The sequence below is a fragment of the Cyprinodon tularosa genome, unplaced genomic scaffold, assembly GCF_016077235.1.
Source record: "Cyprinodon tularosa strain WSP-4 unplaced genomic scaffold, ASM1607723v1 ctg774, whole genome shotgun sequence".
NCBI lineage: Eukaryota > Metazoa > Chordata > Actinopteri > Cyprinodontiformes > Cyprinodontidae > Cyprinodon > Cyprinodon tularosa.
This window is the reverse complement of record NW_024039534.1, coordinates 215,174-234,849: the sequence shown is the minus strand read 5'-3', so window position 1 is coordinate 234,849 and position 19,676 is coordinate 215,174. Positions and strand designations below refer to the sequence as shown.

The window sequence follows — 19,676 nt, the reverse complement described above, 5'->3', positions numbered from 1 at the left end:
TGTCACAAATAAAACACTCTTATGTCATAAATAGTTTAAGTGTTTTAAATGAATTAATAAAGTATCCATCTTAAAATAAATGACTAAACAAATTACAAATTAAACAAAAAAAAATGTTGATGATTATGTGTTTTGTTGTATTTTCTGAGTATATTTCAATTATAAAAAACACGTTTTGTTTTACAGCAGGCATTCATCTTGATCTGATAACGACAGCTGATAATAAAAAGTAATAAAAACAAAAAGACACTTTTTTCTTTTTAGTTTCTGTGTTTATTTACAGGCTTAAGGTGTAACAACAAACTTCCACAACCCATTTTTATTTTTATAAATACACCAAACGAGGCTTGATGAACCCTCACTAAGATACAATCCTTCAAGCCTCTAGAAACAGCAAAAAATAAGCTTGGAAGGATATAATACCTGCTGCTTCTATTATATGTTAGTAAATCATGCGAAGCAGAAATATAGAATATGAAAATAAAATGAGATATAGATCAATGGGCTGCTTTACAAAGAAGATTTAACATGAAATAAGTACATTTAGTGTCGAATACAAATACTGGATGTGCTGCAAAGCTTAAAGATCTTCCTCAAAAAATTTTAACTTATGGCTTTTCCTGCTGTTCATTTATCATCCCTACAGTCTGAATACGAAGTCTAGGGATTAAAACTGTGAGTGAGTGACGTTAACCTGGGCTAAAGAAGGCCTGACGTCTGTAACCAGCAGGGTTTTTACGGCTGGAAGCTGTTTTTTAGCTGAGCTTTGAGTCATGCATCAGTTGGATGCTTCTCTGAACAACCAAAGCTCAAAGAGTCTTCTGCAGATTTTTAGAGCAACGCGACCGAACCGAGCAGCAGAGCAGCGCTGGTGTTTCAGCGATGTGGCGTTTTAAAGCCGCCGTAGCTACCAGATCTGCTCTGGTCCTGCTTCCTGCCAGTGACGTTACGCTACATGATTGGCTGAACGTTGCCACATGATGTCAAACAGACAACGATAACAACATCCCGCAGCGTCAGTGTGCCGAGTCTGGAGCATCTGTAGCGTTAGCGTGTCTAATGACCAATGAAGTTTTACCTGATCGATAACAAAACTGAAAAAAGGTCAGTTTCAGGTGAACAAAGTAACTGTTAGACCGTGATATAAATGGGGAGAGGTGGGTAGCCCTCCGGCACGAAAAGGACAAAATAATAAAAAAGTAAGAAAAACTAAGTATTCGCCTACCCAGAAGTTATTCTGTTTACGCAGGACGGATCGTGCTTCCGGGACGGATCGGGTAGTGACAACGCAAACTAGGATTCTTCTTCTTTCTCTCAGACGAAAACACAGAAGCATGGTGGGAACGCGAGTTACATAGAGTTCTTTCTGTAACTGACTGACCGAAGTAGCTACCAGAGTAGTTCCTATCGTAGTAGCTCCGTCGTCGCCTTTTCTTTTTAGGGCGTTCAGCACAAAACTGCACAAATTACCAAGGCAGCGCGTTTCCCTCTAGTTAGCTTCATATCCCTCTTTTACACGTTTGGCTCCCGGATAGACGAGTCCGAGTAGCGCACACAGATATTCAACACACTCGATCCTCGAAATCGGATATCAAACTAAATCCAAAGTTTCTCTTTATAATCGGCTCTCTGTGCCTCCACGATAAGCAGGAATTTAGACAATCCGAGTCAAACAGGCAGATGTTCCTTGCTTGGTGCCTGTTGCACTGTGTGCACACGTCGCTCTAACTGCAGCGCTCAGAACCTGGTGATGAAGCTGAGTTTATGCATTTCAGAGTAAATATGGCAGTGAAGCCCAGGAGAGGAAAGATATTGAAGCTTTGCATCCTTTAAGCAGACTATCCATTGACTCCATATTCTGCTCTGCAGAGAAGAGTTTTCTCTTGACTTTTCAGAAATATACACATGGACAGAAACCTTAGTTTGTACATCCGATTTGGTTGGGTTAACAGTCCGACAGTAGGTTTTGGGAAATGATTGTATGTTTGTGGAAGACTAAATACGTATCTTAAAATGAATATTAAAAAAAGTCAAACCAAGACAATTGTACTGCTTACAGTACATGATCATGAATCTAATGAGGAGTCAAATATACAATAAACAAAAAAAAAATAAGCTGGTAAAAAATAAAAAAAATTGCAAGTGTTGTAACAACCCCATGCAGAACACAATAAAAGAAGTTATTATTCCACAGGGAAGTAGGCATCTGGTGAGCGTTGTGATTTTAAAGCACATCCGTCCTCAGTAGCGCCGGCTATAGCTCGGAGAACCGTAGGAGGACGACGAGAAGGTCGTTGTGAAACTGGATCCCGTGGCATCAAAGCTGCCTCTCCTGGAGCCTGATCTGGAACCGGTTCTGGAACCGGATCGTGATCCGGTAGCAGAGCCAGAACCGCTGATGCTGTACGGGCTGTAAAGGCCTTTGGTGGACTGAGACGATGCTTCGAGCAGCCGCAGACCGGTTCCTTCCTCAATCATGCTTCTTTCCATGGCATCCTTGTAGGAGATCTTGAGCTTGGTTTTTGGGCAGGTGAGGTATTTTGAATATGCGCTGACATCTCTTAACTTCTGGGCTGTGCGGGTGTCTAAGGTGCCCTTCTTCATAGCCTCATCAATGGAGACTCTGCCTGAGGCATCTGGCTCAATAAGCCCACCAGTAAGATACTGGACCTCAAGGAACCGCTGTCCGGCTTCGTAGTAAAGCCATCCTTTCTTCAGGGCTTGGGCAGCAGACATTCTGGTTTTAGTTCTGGGATCCTCAAATCCATTGTACGCCTTCTGGGCTAAACTGATGCGGTCCACCATGATTTTATCCACAAGTCCTTTATTCATCGCATCAGCTACAGAGAACTTCTCTCCTGTGTTTGGGTCAATAATCCCCCCAGTGCAGGCCTGAGCTTCCAGTAACCGTTGACCTGTTATGTTGTCAACCAGGTTTCGGTGAATGGCCTCGGTGACAGAAACCTTTTCCAGTGTGTCTGTGTCTAATATTCCAGCTACAGGCCCAGTTTCCTCAGATGGGTCATTCCAGGTGGTTGCTGGTGTTTTAATGGAAGGTACTGGGCTTGAGGTATAGGAGGAGGAGGAGCCAAAGGAGGAGGAACGTGATCTGCTTCCACTCATGTTTCCAGAAAGCATGTCTGCAAACTCTGTAATGGACAGGGATCCTGCTCGGTACTGATCCAGTGCAGACTTATCTATCAGGCCTTTTGAGATTGCATCATCAATGTCATACTGCCGTCCGGACCTTCTGTCGATGATCATGGACTTTACCACTCCATCAGATGAAGTTATCGTTATCTCCTCCCATTCGCACTCCTGCTCTGAGAGCTCTATGTATGTCTGGTGATCAATCAGACCTTTCTGATATGCTTCATACACAGACATCTCCTTGCCAGACTCTGGATCAACGATGACAACCCTTCGCTTACGAACCGAAGACTTGGACGACGTCTTCCTCTCATGTTTCTTCTCCTTCATCAGCAGCAGACGAAAGCCTGTTTCTGGATCTGTCATACACCTCTCCATCAGTTGCAGGTAGGTGAGGTTTTCCTCTGTGTTTGGGTCAAAGAAGCCCTTTGTGTCATCTGAGGGATCTGTGAGGATCGTATTCATTTCCTCGTCAAAAAGGCCACGCTCATATGCCGTCTCCACTGGCAAACGGTAACTCCCCTGGGGATCGATAATCCCCCCAGTGGCGATCTGGGCCTCAAGCAGCCGAATGCCGTGGTCTTTTAGAATGAGATCCTTTTTCATCGCCTGGAAAAGCGAGACAATCTGTCCAGAGTAAGGGTCTCTGTAGCCTGTGACTGCTCGTTCAGCTGAGAGGAGTTTGTCTTTAAATTCTGGGCCAACGACACCCAACTTAACAGCTTCTGTGACATTCAGTTTGAGGTTCTTGATGGGGTCGATGATGTATCCTGTGGCAGCTTGAGCCTCAAGCAGCTCAAAGGCTGTTCCTGGCCGGATCATGTTCTTTTTCATTGCTTGGTAGATAGAAAGGCGATCTTTGGTAGACTCGACATACACACCTGCTATACAGCTGGTGCCCTCAAGGTACTTCTTCAGTCCTCTGCTGATCTCCTCCACTGTGATGAGGCCATCAGTGAGATCGTTGTAGGTCTTTTGGTCAATAATTTGTGAACGAAGGAGCTCGTCTGCAGTGATTTGTCTTCTGAGACCCTTGAAGAGCTGACTGCCGGCCAGGGACAGCAACCGCATTCCACTTTCTTTATCAACCCTGCATCTCTTCAGCAGCTGTGCATAGGTCTGTTCCTCATCGGTCGCTGGGTCGATGTAACCTCTAACATCCGCCGTAGGTTCGGTTATCCGGTCAAGCGTTTCCTTATTAATGTATCCGCGCTGCATTGCAACATCTACAGGAAGGTGGAAGTAGTATTCAGGATCCATCAGACCTCCAGTGGCATTCTGTGCCTCCAGAAGCCTTAAGGCATAATCTTCAGGAACCAGGCCTTTTTTCATGGCCTGGAAGAGAGAAATCACCTTCCCACTGTATGGATCCCTGTATCCTGTTACCGCACGCTCAGCTGAGAGGAGTTTGTCATGGAGCTCAGGGCCAACAAGGCCCTTACGTACAGCTTCATCAACTGTTAGGAGCTCGTCTTTCACTGGATCAATCATGAATCCCGTTGCTGCCTGGGCCTCGAGAAGTTTCAAAGCAACTTCAAGCTTAACTTTGCCATTCTTCATAGCCTGGTAAATGCTGATTTTAGGAGGACTGTCTGATAAAATCCCTGCAATGCAACCTGTCCCAAAGAGGTACTGCTTGACCGATGGCATCTCCATCACCTCTCGGATACTCATCTTCTCCTGCTTCAGGAGGTTGTATGTGTGAAGGTCAATAATTCGAGCGCTGTACAGCTCCTCGATAGTGACTCTTCTCCTGATCACATCACACGACATGCCCTGCTCCAGCTTTAGAGTCTCTCTTTGTTCAATGATTTCGATGATGATGATGAGCATCCTTTCCTTGGTGATTTGTCCCAAGCGATACTGTTCTAGCAGCCGCTGTCTCTCGCTTTCAGGGAGCATGTTTGAGTTCATGACGTCCCAAATGGTCATGGTTCTTCCTGCAAAGCTCTGATGTGGGATTTCAATAGGAGTGTTTGCTAGATCTTTTTGAGTTTGCTCCTCTGTGTACTCGTAGGACTTCTCAGTCGTTGCAGGAGCTTCACCCTTTGGCAATGGCAGGTAGCACAGACCTGTGTTGGGATCTCGAATGCATGCCTCCAGCAGCTGTTTGTAGGTTACCCTTTCATTGGTGCCCGGGTTGGTGAAGCCCTTAATATCACCTGTCGGTTCGTTGAATGATTTTAACATTTCTTTACTGAGGATGCCACGCTGGACGGCAACGTCAACAGGAACACGATGGCTGCTGACTGGATCGATGATTCCACCAGTTGTCATCTGAGCTTCTAGAATAGGAATAGCGTGCTCTCTCAACACCAGAGCTTTCTTCATGGCTTGGAACAGGGAAATCTTACTGCCAGTGTATGGATCTTTGTATCCTGTCACTGCCTTTTCAGCAGACAGAAGTTTCTCGTGAAGCTCGGGGCCAACGACTCCAGCCTTAACAGCATCATCCACAGAGTATTTCTCATTTTTCACTGGATCAGTTATAAAACCAGTCCCAGCTTGGGCCTCAAGAAGTTCCAGTCCAGTGTTATGCTGTAAGACCTTCCTTTTCATTGCTTCATATATGCTCAGCTTCTCATCAGAGTCTTCCATGGTGATGCCATCGATGCGGTCCGAGCCATGCAGGTACTTTCTGACTTTATCAGTTTGGCTGATGTCTTTGGGGGCCTTTTTGCCCTGCTGAAGTTGCTCAAATGTGGCCTTGTCAATAATGTTGGAATCAAGAAGTGAGCTGGCACTGACCCGTTCTCTCAGGCCTTCAAAACAAGCTTCTTCCTTTGGTTTTTCCTCTTTTTCATCAACCGTCGTAATCACAATCTTAATCAGCTTCTCGATTGTTATCAGTCCCATTCTATACTGTCGGATCAGTTCTATTCTCTGTTCCTCTGTGATGTATTCAGAGTTTATGATCTCCCAAACTGTGACTTTTCTTCCTTTGAAAGGTCCATATTCCAGCTCCATTGTCTTCTCGTTTAGAGCCTCTTTGGTTTTGGCCTCAGTTATTTGTTTGTCCTCTTTCGGCTTTGGAGCCTTCTTTGAAAGGGGAAGTAATGGCAGTCCGGTCTCTTTGTCTCTGACACATTGATCCATAAGTTGTGCATAGGTGGTTTCCTGCTGTGAGTTGGGATCATAAAACAGTTTTGTCTCATCTGTGCTTTGGTTCAAGGTCTTGTTGATTTCTTCATCAAAGTATCCTCTTTTGTAGGCGACTTCATTGGGGACGCGACAGCTTTTAACAGGATCTATAACTCCGCCCGTTGAAATTTGGGCTTCCAGCAGACGGATTCCTTGGTCTTTTTTTACGAGGCCTTTGCTCATGGCTTCAAAAAGGGACACCTTTTTCCCCGTGTAGGGATCTTTGTAGCCGCTGACAGCTTGCTCTGCTGACAGGAGACGCTCATGCAGCTCTGGACCAACGAGACCCGATTTAACAGCTTGGTCAACAGGCATGCGTTCGTTTTTCACAGGGTCGATCAGAAATCCTGTTGCTGCCTGAGCTTCCAGAAGATTCACAGCTGTCTCTGGGGACAGTAGTTCTTTCTTCAAGGCTTGATAGAAAGGCATCTTCTCTTTAGTTGGTTCGTTCAGGAGACCTGCGATGCTGGGGGTACCCTGCAGGGCCTTCTTTACAGCATCCATCTCAGAAACCTCTTTGACTGAGATCTTCCCATTGCTCAGTTTGTTGAACAAGTCTTTATTTATGATCTTAGACTCCAGGAGCTCATTGGCGGTCACTGGAGCCCTCAAACCCTTGAAGAGGTTTCCGCTTTCCTTCTCCTTGTCTTCAACCACAGTGATGACGATTTTGATGACTTTCTCCACGGTGATCTTACCAGTCTTGTACTGCCGGATCAGCTCTCTTCTCTGTTCCTCAGTGAAATACTCGGAATTGATCACTTCCCAGATGGTGACAGTTTTTCCTTTAAACTTTCCAAACGGAACGTTGACATTGGAGCTGCTGAACACCTCTTTGGTCTCCATATCCGTGTATGTTCTCTCTCTCTGACCAGCTTGCGCTGTAACCGGTAAAATCAGCAGGCCCGTTTCTGGGTCTTTGGTACACTTCTCCAGCAGCTGTTTATATGTGAGTGGCTCCTGAGTGCTGGGATCAATGAACAACTTGGACTCGTCACTGGGATCTGTGAGTTTCTTGTTCATGTCTGCATCAAACTGCCCCTGCTTGTAAGCCGTCTGGAGTGGGACTCTGTGACTGTTGATGGGATCAACGATTCCACCCGTTGCAAGCTGCACGTCCAGGAATTTGGTGGCCTGCTCTTTATCCATTAGGCCCTTCTTCATGGCCTCAAACACAGAGATTCGAGCTCCGGTGTATGGATCTCTGAAGCCAGTGGCCGCTCGCTCAGCAGAAAGGAGACGTTCATGGAGTTCAGGTCCAACTAACTCCTCCTTAACAGCCTCGTCTACAGAGAGAAGTTTGTCCTTCACTGGATCAACAATGTAGCCTGAAGCTGCTTGAGCTTCCAGAAGCATTGCAGCAGCCTCCGGGGTGATCTTGTTCTCAGTCATGGCTTTGTAGACACTCGTTTTTTCTTTGGATGGAGTCAGGATGCCTCCGATGCAGCTCTGGCCTTTGAGACACGATCTGACTTTGTCGGTCTTCATAAGCTCCTGCACTGTGACTTTGCCTTTTTTCAGTTTGTCCATGTCCTTCTTGCTCAGGACACCAATGTCCAGAAGTCTCTCTGCTGGAACCTTCTCTCTCATTCCGTCAAATGCAAATGGGGATCCGCCATCTTTCTTCACCCCGTCCACTTCCACTGAGCCGTTGAGAACTTTCCTGGTGGTTCCCAGCTGTTCCTCCTGAACTTGTTCAGTCTGAACTTCTATTTCCTTTGTTTTGGACGTACCCTTTTTAGGAGCAACCTCCAAACTCTGCAGTTTCTCTCTGAGCTTTTTGTTCTCCTCTTCCAAGAGTTTTTCTTGCTCCAGTCTCTTCTTTTCAAGCTCCTCCATCTCCTTCTTTTTGTTTTTCACCTCTGCTTCAGCCTCCTTCTGCTTCTTCACAGCCTCGTCCATTATGGCCTGCAGCTTCTTCCTCTCCTCCTCCATGAGTGTGAGCTGCCGCTCTTGTTCTTCTTTAAATGCCTTTGCCTTCTTTACTTCCTCCTCATACTGTTTCTCCAGCTTTGTTTTCTCCTCTTCCACGGCTTTTTCTCTTTTCAGTAGCAGCTCCTTCTCAGAGAGGAACGTTTGTTCAAGTAGGACCTTCTGTTGCTCAATCTGCTCCTGTTGGGCAGTCGCCATCTGTGGGAGAGAAGGGGTATAACCTCTTAGTTATAGGCACAACTTTCAGAAAGAGAGGGATCAAATATTTAACAAATTGGTTAAAAAAGTTGTAGCTTTCATAGCTAATCACTATAAGGGCTCAATGTAAAAAAAAATCAGAGTACTACCCTGAGGGTCTAATGCTTCGTTCACTCCGCACGCAATTGAAGCAGCAGGTTTACATAATTGACGTGCATCAAGGAGCAACAAAAGATCCTGCTGCGCGTTTGAGGTGCGGGACGGATGGATGGAGTTGGAAAAATTGACCTTCAGCTGCTGGACGCCCCACATCAACCAATCAGAGGAGCTAATCTGGGAGCTGGCAGGGAGTCAGACGCAGCACTGCTGATGCAGAGCGCTATGATCACTTCTCTGAAACAGTTTGTTAACGCCTAAATTAACTTCAAATGTAGAAACCTGCCGACAGAATATGTTCGCGTTTATTTCTTGGTGCCTGCAGTTTGGATTACGTCCATCAAAAGAGCTAACAGTCGCCATCAACAGGAGGGGAAAACCCCCAAGAGGCGAGCGGGCCTGAGGCAGCTGCTGCTGGGGATTCCCAGTGACAGCACTCCGCCGGTGTACAGGGGTTTCATGCTCCTCCGATAGCGAAATAATATTCAAAGGCAGGATCATAATGTTTTCAGGAGGAATTTCTCACTTAAAAATAGATTCTAACTACTTTCTACCCGCTGATCACAGCTAATATAGCATAGCTGCTCTCTGGCATTGAACACAGGAGCAGCAGAAGCATCTGGACTCACTTTACTGGACGTCTGACCTTAATGTGGAAAAGCTTCAGAAATAAAGCAACAGAAGCTTCTTTGATGGCGTTCGGTGTGAACGTAGCATTAGTCCTGCTTTGAGTGAGGAACTGACACGGCTTCCCATTCGGGAGAAACCAAAAATGGGCTGATGGTAAAGGCTTTTAGATTTGCTATTCTGTCTGTTTGTTAGCCCAAATCGGTTACTAGATGAAATTTCCTTTTTAACTATTATGAAAATAAGATCATGAATAAAATATGCTAAAGCATGCTAACGTGAGGGTTAAACCGGACTGTGTCGTTCCTTCTGTTGACTGTACCTGTTGAGTCTTCCTCTGAAGCTCCTCGGCATCTTTCCTCAGCTTCTTCTTCTCTTCCTCCAGCTCCGCTATTGCTTTTTTCAGATCATCAGCTTCCCTGCTGCTCTGCAGCCTCTGAGTCTCCAGTTTCTGCACAACGGTTTCCTTCACCTGTATCTCTGTGTCCTGGAGACGGCCTTTAGCTTCTTCTGCCTGCTTTTTAAACTTCTTGGCCTCGTCTTCGGCTTTGGACCGAGCCTCGCTGAGCTCCTTGACTCTGAGCTTCAGCTTCTCTGCCTCAGCAGAAGCTTCCCGGTGCCTGGTGCGCTCCACCTCTAGAGATTTCTGGAAGTCCTCTGTGTCCTTCTCAAGGCGCTGCTGGATCTGGCGTTTGTCCTGCTGCAGTTGTTGTGCCTTCTCCTGAGCCTGCTCCTTGAGTTTCTGGAGCTCCTCTGCTTCAGCCTTCAGTCTCGTTGCCTCCTGGATGGCCTGCATTTTCTCCTTCAGCATCTTCTCAGCTAGCGCTCTCTGCTCAGCCAAATCTGCCTCCGCCATCTGTCTCTGCCTGGCCGCCTCCTCAGCCTCCACAGAGAGCCGGGCTGCTTCTGCTGCCAGGTTCTTCATCTTCTCGGCCTCCTCCTGGAGTAACTTCTGGGTGCTGTCCTTGTCTTTCTGCATGAGGAGACGGTTTTGCTCCTCGATCTTGAGTTTGACTTTGAGGAGCTCATCCATCTGATTCTTTACTTTGGAAAGCTCTTCCTCCACCTGAGCTTTCTGTTTGACGGCATCGTGGACTTCTCCTTTGACTCTCTGAAGCTCCGCCTCCAGCACTTCTCTCTGCTTGTCTGTTTCCTCCAGCTGCAGCTTGACGGCTGAAAGTTCCTTCTCCACCTGGGATTTCTGCTTCAGTGCCTTTTCGGCCTCTTTCTTGTGTTTGGCCATCTCTGCGTCCGCCTGCTGCTTCTGCTTCAGCGCGGCTGCCTCGGCGGCGGCTCGCCTCGATGCCTCTTCCTCTGCCTCCTTCCTCAGTCTTTCTGCTTCCTGTTGAGCGGCGGCCCGTTTAGCGGCTTCGTCCTCAGCAGTTTTTCTCTGCCTCTCGGCCTCCTCGGCTTTCTGTCGAAGCAGCGCTGCCTCTTTCTCCGCCTTCTCTTTGTCCTTCTCGGCAGCCTCAGCGAGCTTCTTTGCGTTTTTAAATTCATCTCGGAGCTTCTCCTGAGCCAGAAGGTCCTCCTTGTTCTTGCTGAGAACATTCTGAGCTTTCTGCTCGGCAGCGCCGCATTTCTGCGCCGCCTCCTTGGCCAGGACCGCCTGCCGCTCCGCCTCCTTCTCGGCGTTGTCCCTCTGCTTGTTGGCTTCCTCCGCCTTCTTTTTGAGTCGCTCCACTTCCTCCTGAGCAGCTTTGCGTTGCCGCGCCGCCTCTTCCTCTGCGGCAGCGATTCTCTTCACCTTCTCCTCGGCTTCCTTTCTCTTCTTCTCCTCCTCTGCTGCCAGTTTTTTCAGTTTCTCCGCCTCCTCCTCAGCTTTTAGTTTGCTCTGCTGCGTCTGATCCGCCGCCTCCTTCAGTTTCTTCAGCTCCAGCTCCAGGCCGGACTTCTCCTTCGATGCTTTCTCAAAGTTGATCCTGATGATGTGAATTTCCTCCTCCACCACCTTCTTCTGCCTCAGAGTTTCCTCCACCACAGTTTTCTGCCTCTCCATCTCAGAGTCAGAGGAGCCCTTCAGCTGGGTGATCTTCTCCTCTATCTCCTGCTTGTGCTGGGCAGCTTGGTCCTCCAGGAGCTTCCTCTGATACGCCTCCTCCTCCGCCTTGCGCTTCAGTCTCTCGTTCTCCGCCTCCTTGGCTTTCAGGGCGATCTCCGCCTCTGTCTTCAATCGCGTCGCCTCGTTGATGGCGGCCAGCTTTTCCTTGAGGATCTTCTCGGCCTCCGCTCTCTGCTGCGCCGCCTCGTCTTCTGCGATCTGTCTCTGCTTCTTTGCCTCTTCAACGACCGCTCTGAGCCGTGCGGCCTCCTCGGCTAGCTGTTTCATCTTCAGAGCTTCGGACTCCAAGAGCTGCTTGCTCTTTTCCGACTTGGACAGCGTCTCCTTCTCCGCTTTGACCTTCATCTGCAGCAGGGCGTCCATTTCACTGCGGACTTTGGCCAGCTCCTCTTCCAGCTGCTTGCGCTGGTTTTCTGCAGCGCTCACTTCGTTCTTCAGACGCTGGAGCTCGCTGTCCAGCAGCGCCCTCTGCTGTTCAGCGTGGTCGAAGTCGGACTTCAGCCGGATGCATTCCTGCTCGGCGGAGAGTTTTTGCTGCGCTATCTGCTCTGCGAACTGCCTCTGCTTCTCCAGCTCTTTTTCAGCGTTTTCTTTCTGCTTCAGCGCCGCCTCCTCCGCCTTCGTTCTCCTCTTGGCGTCTCGTTCGGCTTCGACCTTCTGCCGCTCCGCCTCCTCCTGAGCCTGGCTCTTCTTCTGGGCCTCCTCCTCCGCCTGCAGCCTGAGGCGGAGGGCCTCGTTGGCTTTCTGCCTCCATGTTTCCAGCTCCTGCTCTGCCAGCTCTCTGGCTTTCTCTGCCTGCTCCTGCTGCCTCCTGAGCCGCTCCGCCTCCTCCTGCAGCTGCAGGACGGTGCCCTGCTCTTTCCTCAGAGAGTTCTCCAGTTCTGTCGTCTTTCGGCTGTACGACCTGGCTTCGGACTGCAAGTGGGTGGCGGCGCTCTGCTGCGCCACCTCCTCCACCACCTTGATCTGCCTCAGCTTCTCCTCCTCGGCCTGCTTCACGCGCCTCTCTGCTTCCTCGGCCTGCATTTTAAACTTCTGCAGCTCTTCCAGAGCTTTCTGCCTCTGCTTGGCCGCTTCCTTCTCGGCTTCAGCTTTGCGCTTCAGCTCATCTTCAGCGTTTTTCTTCCTCTGGGTCTCCTCTGCGACCTGCTTGCGGAGCCTCTCCGCCTCGTCCTGAGCTGCTTTCCGGAGCTTCTCCGCCTCTGCCGCTTTGTCTCGGAGGTTCTGTAACTCGGACTCGGCCGTGCTTTTCTGCTTCATCGTCGTTTCCAGCTGGATCCGGATGATGTGGATCTCCTCCTCGATCTTGGTCCGACTGTCCAACGCCTCCTTGAGCTGCTGACTCTTGGACTTGATCTCCTGCTCAGAGAGGCTCCTCAGCTGCTGCAGCTCCTGCTGGATGTTCTGCTTCTGCTTCTCCGAGTCCACGGCCACATCCTGCCTCCTGTCCGCCTCCTCCTTCATCTTCAGCTTCAGCTCTTGGGCCTCCTGCTCTGCTTTGGCCACGGACTTCGCCTGCGCCTCGGCCAGCTGCTTCTGCTTTTCCAGCTCAGCCTGAACCTCTGCCAGTTTTCTTCTTTCTTCTTCTTTTAGTTTTTCTGAAGCTTTCTGTTTTGGAGGAAGCAAAGCGGGAGAGCTGGTTAGAGCTGTTAGATCAGGTCAGAAGATAACCTAAAGCATGCTGGGAGTTAGAGTTTTAAGGCCCTTTCACACCATGATGATTTAGCCAGTTTATGCCCGACATCCCAGAATCTCCTAAAACATTCAGAACTTATGTCCGACGACAGCCTAACTTATGCATCACGTACAGCAGTGTAACGGCATTACGAAGCGTCAGTTAAAGCTGCTTCTCTCAGGAACATTGCTGCCCCCCACAGGAGCAGCGATGCGCCTGCAGGCGCCCCGTCTGCATAAAAAGATTTCTTTGATCGCAGTATTAACCTAGCTGCCCTATAGGCTGCTTTATGCTCAGAAACCAGGTCGTCTGCATGCGTCGCAGTTAACGCAGATATGCCCCGCCCCCTTCCGCAGTCACTCTGCTGCACCTCTAAAAAATTATAGGTGAGCGCAGACAGGAGGGCTCTGATTGGTCAGATCTACATCCGCTCTACTCTATGCGTATTTCCTGTTTGTTTCCTTATCGGCTTGTTCTGTTTGTCTGACCGCCATATTGGAAAACGACTGGTGAAGATGGAGCAGCTAGCAGAGCGAGGTGCGCCAGAACGCTGGGACCCTTTTTCCACCTGGATCCCCGCTCTTTTTGGCCCTCATGTCCTTCCGTTGTCGTCCCCACTTCCTCACCGCCTCGGCCGTATCTAGACCCACAGCTAGTTCCTGATTGGCCCTCTGGCGTTGTGGCGTGGAATAACAGCGCAGACCACGCTTCAACATTGGGCATAAATAAAAAAATATCTGCAACACGCTGCTGCAGGATGATAACCAGGCCTTATGATGGGGATGAAGTCTGGAGGAGAACTAACGGTTTCCTCCTGTGAGCCACCTTCCATTACTCATAGTTTCTGTAGAAGCTCGAGTATAAGCGTACGTACGCTGGCATAGATCGGGACGTTCTCGCCGTATGTCATGTTTCAGCGTCTTCATAACTTAAACAAAACATAACTTATCAAACGTATGCCGGCGTTTTGATGTTTCATACTTCAGGCATTCGCTGGTCTAAATCGTCATGGTGAGACAGGAGCTATACCGAATGTTAAAGGCATCAATTATGGAAGCAGTTTATTAAAAACTAAATAAAAAAACTGTTATTGATGGTTATTAAATGTTCAAATAATAAGATTCCATATTTAATAAAACTCATTTATTTTGGTTTTATCTAATGATTTAATTATTGCAATATATATTTATTTATCAAGATTAATCTATTTACCTCAAGAGGAATTATTTTATTCATTAATGATTTATCTTAAGTTTTATTTATTTCAAGATTTATTTATTTTTGTATAAATAACCTACATTATAATACAATAAAAGAGAAATATACATTCAGAGAGAGAAATACTGGAATAAGTATTTCTATATGCATGTAGCTTTAATTGGTTTCCACTGTAATGAAAGAACAGCGGTGCTTTTATTTCAGTCTATTAGTTAAAATATTATTTAATGATGTTTAATATTTTACATTTTTTTCCAGAGTTTTTTTTTTCTTATTGTTACCAGATTCCTGGATTTAAATCAATCCAGGAATCTGGTAACAATAAAAAAAAAAATGATGAAATCCTGTTTTGATAATTTCCATCCTATTATTTCTTTATCCCAGTTATTTTACAATTCAGATAAAATAATCTTAATTGACATTTTAATATTAAAGGACTTTAACCTGCAGTAAATGTAATAATTTTACGCGTTCTGGATTCAGGAAAATATCAAAAACATTGAAATTTGTAAAACAAGTCAAATTCTATGTTTGAAAATTCAAAAACTGAGATGGATTTAATCATTTGCTTAGATTAATACAAATATTAAGTTGTATAAAAATTTAACTCATAATAAACCCATGTTTAATTCTGAGAGGATTTTTTTTTTTATAAAACTATAGAGAACTATATCCTCTTTCATTTATATTTGTTTTTTTTTCTGTAAATTTCCATTCAGCCTCCATTGGGTAGAAAACAGAAACTGGTTTCATTTATTGCTGGTTTCACATGAAGCAAACGTCTCACAGCTCGTTTATATAAAGAGAAATCTTTGTCTTTTAGTTTATTCAATCTTTAAATCAACCTTTGAAAGAGTAAAATAATAAAGAGGAAATTGTGAGGAAGAACTCAGCAGCATGCAAACATAGAAACATCTAGAAAACATCCATCAGTCTGAAAGGAGGATCACAACAAAAAAAGGTTTTGGAGCAAAAGTGATGCAGCAAAGAGACGAAATAAAAAAATCCCACACTGACTGAGAACATGAATGCAGCAGGTGGGAGATGAAGCTGAGGAGGAGCAGGAAGGTTCAGGGTCTAGAAATCGTTCAGGAGGGAACGCCAACAAGATGGAGTCAAAGGTCAGGAACGGATGAAGGTCAAAGGTTAAAAACGTCACGTTTCTGACCTCAATTTTAGTTCTAAGATTTAGGAGCAAAAAGCTAAATAGAAACATTTTTTTTTAAATCCAAACGTTACGTCTATTTTAAGATTTTAGATTCAACTATATTATATTTATATGACATCAATCCATCCATCATCCATCCATCCATCCATCCATCCATCATCCATCATCCATCCATCATCCATCCATCCATCCATCCATCCATCCATCCATCCATCCATCCATCCATCATCCATCCATCCATCCATCATCCATCCATTCATTTATTCATCCATCCATCCATCCATCCATCCATCCATCTATCATCCATCCATCCATCCATCCATCCATCCATCCATCCATCCATCCATCCATCCATCCATCCATCCATCCATCCATCCATCCATCTTAAATCTAAATCTTTAATCTCAGACTTTATTCGTTAGGAGATTTAAAGAAAGTTTTACTCTATCAAATGTTTATAGATTTAAAGCTGAGATTTAATTAATCATCAGTACTGCCTTGTGTCGATCTCATTTAGTTTATCTCTGTTCGTATCATTTATTGGGAAGTATCTGCTGAACGCCGCTTCTCATTTATTCTCTTCTTTAATTGTAAAAAGAAGAAAAAAAACGACTTATTTAGTTCCTTATTTAGCTGCAGATTAGCAGAAATAAAATGTTTCTGTGAATTCTGCTGCATCCAGATGTGTGAATGATTCATCTGAAGGTCTAGAGCTGTGAGCTTCAACCACAACCAGCAGAATTCATCAGTGAGCGAACGTAAAAACGTGTAAAAAGCCGGCAGTGTTGGAGAAAGTCAAACCTCACTGTCTGGTTCTGGTTCTGGTTCTGGTTCCAGCCTGAAAGCGAGAACATCTGCAGATTTTATAGAAGGAAATTAAAAACGATGAAGATATTCCTGAGAGATCAGAAAATGTTCATCCAGTTAAACAGATTTCATCCAATTATCCTCCAGGTTCAAGCATCAGATTAAAAGGATTTAAATCTTCAACCTGTTAATTATTGAGGTCAAAGGTCAACAAAAATTCGCTGTTATGGAGGTCAGATAAACTTTAATCGTGTTTGAATCTGGACTTTTGTCCTTTTTTAATCCCAGTTCTAAACGTTTGGGAAGACGACTGTCGGCCTGCTTTATCTAAGATCTGGGTTCAGGATCAGGGTCCAAGTGGACCAACCAGGTGGGTCCTAGGAGGACCAGGTTCACCGGCCTCAGAGAACCCAGCGTGACATCATCCTGGTCCGGATCCAAACCAGACCCTAAACACGCTGCAGTCCACAAGGACAAAGCAGACGTCCTCTGAACAGACGGGACAATTGTTGAGATGCTTGTACAGAACGAGGACTTCTGACCTAACAGGTGAAAAACATGGAGGAGGTAGCATCATGCTGAGGGATCGCTTCACAGCCGGTGGGACGGGTGCATCAAAACGCTCCAGAACTGCCCCTCAAGCAGCTTTAGGCTCAGTCTGATGCGTGGTGACCTCGGACATAAACCCAACACGGTTCTGGATGACGCAGGCTAACGCTTAGCGGCTAACGCTTAGCGGCTAACGCTTAGCGGCTAACCGGTACTGGAACAGGGAAGGCTACAGAAAGGGTACAAATGTTTTAAACTCTTCTCCTGAAATACCCGCGAGTGAAATTCTGATTCAGAGATTTCCAACAGCTGAAACTAAAGCTGGATCTGAATGATTCCTGAGACCTTTGAACCTTCCTTCGCACAGACAGGAAGTGATGCAATGAGCCAGGGATGGGAGGGCGCGTTGGTAAATACCTGGAAGCTTTGGGGTAAACTCATGTGAACGTTTTCACCATGCGAGTCGTTCAGAGGAGGAGCCAAACAGAAGATAAAGTTAGAAACAAAGAAAAAGGTCAAATAATGGCTGAGAGGCAGGAAGCAGGAGGGAAGCCTCCTGACCAGCAGGTGGAGCTAAATTAAACTGGGTTTCCTGGTTCCTGACTGGGTTTCATGCTTTAAATGAAGGACGTCGGGTTTTACTGCAGCAGGGATGAAAAACAGGATGAAGGTGTTTTTGCTTCATCACCGTCTGCAGACCGTTTCCTGTCTCCTACGTGTGGAGGAGGAGGAGGAGGAGGAGCGCGGCGGGCGGCGGCGGACTCACCTCGTCGTCCTCCAGGCGGCGCTGTGTGTCTGTGATGAACCTGATGTACTGGTTGGTGAGCGTCATCAGCTCGCTGTAGCGGGTTCTCAGGGTCACATACTGCAGACAGGCAGAGACAGACGGCGGGTTAGAGATCCGGATCAGACCGGTTCTCCTGCTCATCGCCTCAGAAGAAGCTTCTGATCTTTGAACCCAAATCAGCAGAAGGAGATGATCCAACGATGGTCGAACAACAACTACAGTCCATCCATCCATCCATCCATCCATCCATCCATCCATCATCCATCCATCATCCATCATCCATCCATCATCCATCCATCCATCCATCCATCCATCCATCCATCCATCATCCATCCATCCATCATCCATCCATCCATCCATCCATCCATCCATCCATCCATCCATCATCCATCCATCCATCCATCCATCCATCCATCCATCCATCCATCCATCCATCATCCATCCAACATCCATCCATCCATCCATCCATCCATCCATCATCCATCCATCCATCATCCATCCATCCATCATCCATCCATCCATCCATCCATCCATCCATCCATCCATCCATCATCCATCCATCCATCCATCCATCCATCCATCATCCATCCATCCATCCATCCATCCATCCATCCATCCATCATCCATCCATCCATCCATCCATCCATCCATCCATCCATCCATCATCCATCCATCCATCCATCCATCATCCATCCATCCATCATCCATCCATCCATCCATCCATCCATCCATCCATCCATCCATCCATCCATCATCCATCCATCCATCATCATCCATCCATCCATCCATCATCATCCATCCATCCATCCATCCATCCATCCAACATCCATCCATCCATCCATCCATCCATCCATCCATCCCTTCCTCATTGTACTAAAGTTTATTTTTTATTTTTTACTGTTTGACTAAAGTTCCCATTTATTCAATCTGTGGGAACATAAAGCATTAAAATCTAATTCAAATCGTCAGTAAAGATCAGTTTTTGTGGTAACTGGAATGAGGATGAGGAGGATGAGGAGGAGGTATGGCGGCCACTGCAGCGCAGGTGTGAAGGGTGCAGCTGGAGGAGGGGTTGCGAACCTCCTGGATGATGTCGTCTGAAGCACACTCCATCCTGGGTTTCTTCAGAGGAGAAGCCATGGGATCCTGCAGAGCTCGGTAGGTCAGGACCAGCAGCTCGTAATCCTTCAGAACACAGAGTCCAAACCCGTCAGAACCTGAAAGAACCCTGGTTCCCATGGAAACCTGCAGCTCTCAGCTGTTACCTTCACTGAATCGATGTACGCTTTGGCATTTTTCTGACAGCTTTGGACTTCTTTTTCATTTTTCTCAATTTCCTCCAAGAGTTTCTGAAAGAACCAACAGACTGACGTTAGGCTCCGATCGGACCTTCGCAGAACATCCCAGGCCGTCAGTTAGGTAAGCTCACTACCTTCTCCTCTGCCAGCTGCTCCCTGAGAGCCTTCCCGTCTCCGATGGGCACAGACTGGATCTTCTCCTGCCGCTGCCGCGCCTCTCCCAGCCATCGGATCAGCCACTCGTAGCTCTCCCTGTAGCTCCTCATCCGGCGCCCCAGGAGGTCCAGCTCCCGCAGCCGCAGGTCGATCTGAGCGAACAGAGCCTGCCAGCGCTCCAGGAGGCCGCTCACCAGCTGCCGGTAGTGATCCAGCTCGCCTTCGCGCTCGCCGTGGATCCTGCTCATCTTGTCGCTGATGGCCGTCGCCCTGCGGAGCTCGTCCTGCAGCCGGTCGAAGACGGCCTGGTCGGCCTCGGCTTCAGCCCGCATCGCCTGCTCAGGGAAGAGAGGGAGGCGGTCAGCGGGAGGCGGGAACAGACGGCGTTCCTCAGCCAGCCGAACAGACGGCTACCTTCAGCTGGCCGCGCCGCTCCTCCACCTCCTTCTCATCGGCAGGAACCTTGCTGACGTCCCGCAGACGGGTCTCGTAGTTCTTCAGCGAGTCCTCTGCATCGTTAGTGTTCCGGATCACCACGTCGACGGTCTTCAGCCTGGAAAACAAGTTCACGGCTCAGAGAATCCCAGACGGTCGGCAGGGAGGGAAGGCTGGTGGGTGAGTACACTTCATTTAAGAAACTTTTTAATTATTGTTTTTCCAGTGAGAATAGATTCAAACTACTTTTTACCCGCTGATCACAGTAAATATAGCCGCCATTGTTCCAGGCAAAGAAAGGATAGGATGGGGTAGCT

The 19,676-nt window shown here is 47.2% G+C and overlaps 1 protein-coding gene across 24 annotated transcripts in view; it reads right to left on the bottom strand.

The window, feature by feature from the left end:
- Positions 1–250: 250 nt before the first annotated feature.
- pleca (plectin a) overlaps positions 251–19,676 on the bottom strand; it is a 154,195-nt gene continuing 134,769 nt past the window's right edge. For all 24 annotated transcript variants that reach the window (XM_038270716.1, XM_038270719.1, XM_038270717.1 and 21 more), the window contains 7 exons: positions 19,339–19,477; positions 18,903–19,259; positions 18,736–18,819; positions 18,551–18,655; positions 17,450–17,548; positions 9,527–12,874; positions 251–8,421 (listed from right to left, as the gene is read on the bottom strand). In XM_038270716.1, the coding sequence (XP_038126644.1) occupies positions 2,242–8,421; positions 9,527–12,874; positions 17,450–17,548; positions 18,551–18,655; positions 18,736–18,819; positions 18,903–19,259; positions 19,339–19,477 (10,312 nt within the window). In that variant the 3' untranslated portion in view covers positions 251–2,241. The remainder of the gene's footprint in view (positions 8,422–9,526; positions 12,875–17,449; positions 17,549–18,550; positions 18,656–18,735; positions 18,820–18,902; positions 19,260–19,338; positions 19,478–19,676) is intronic.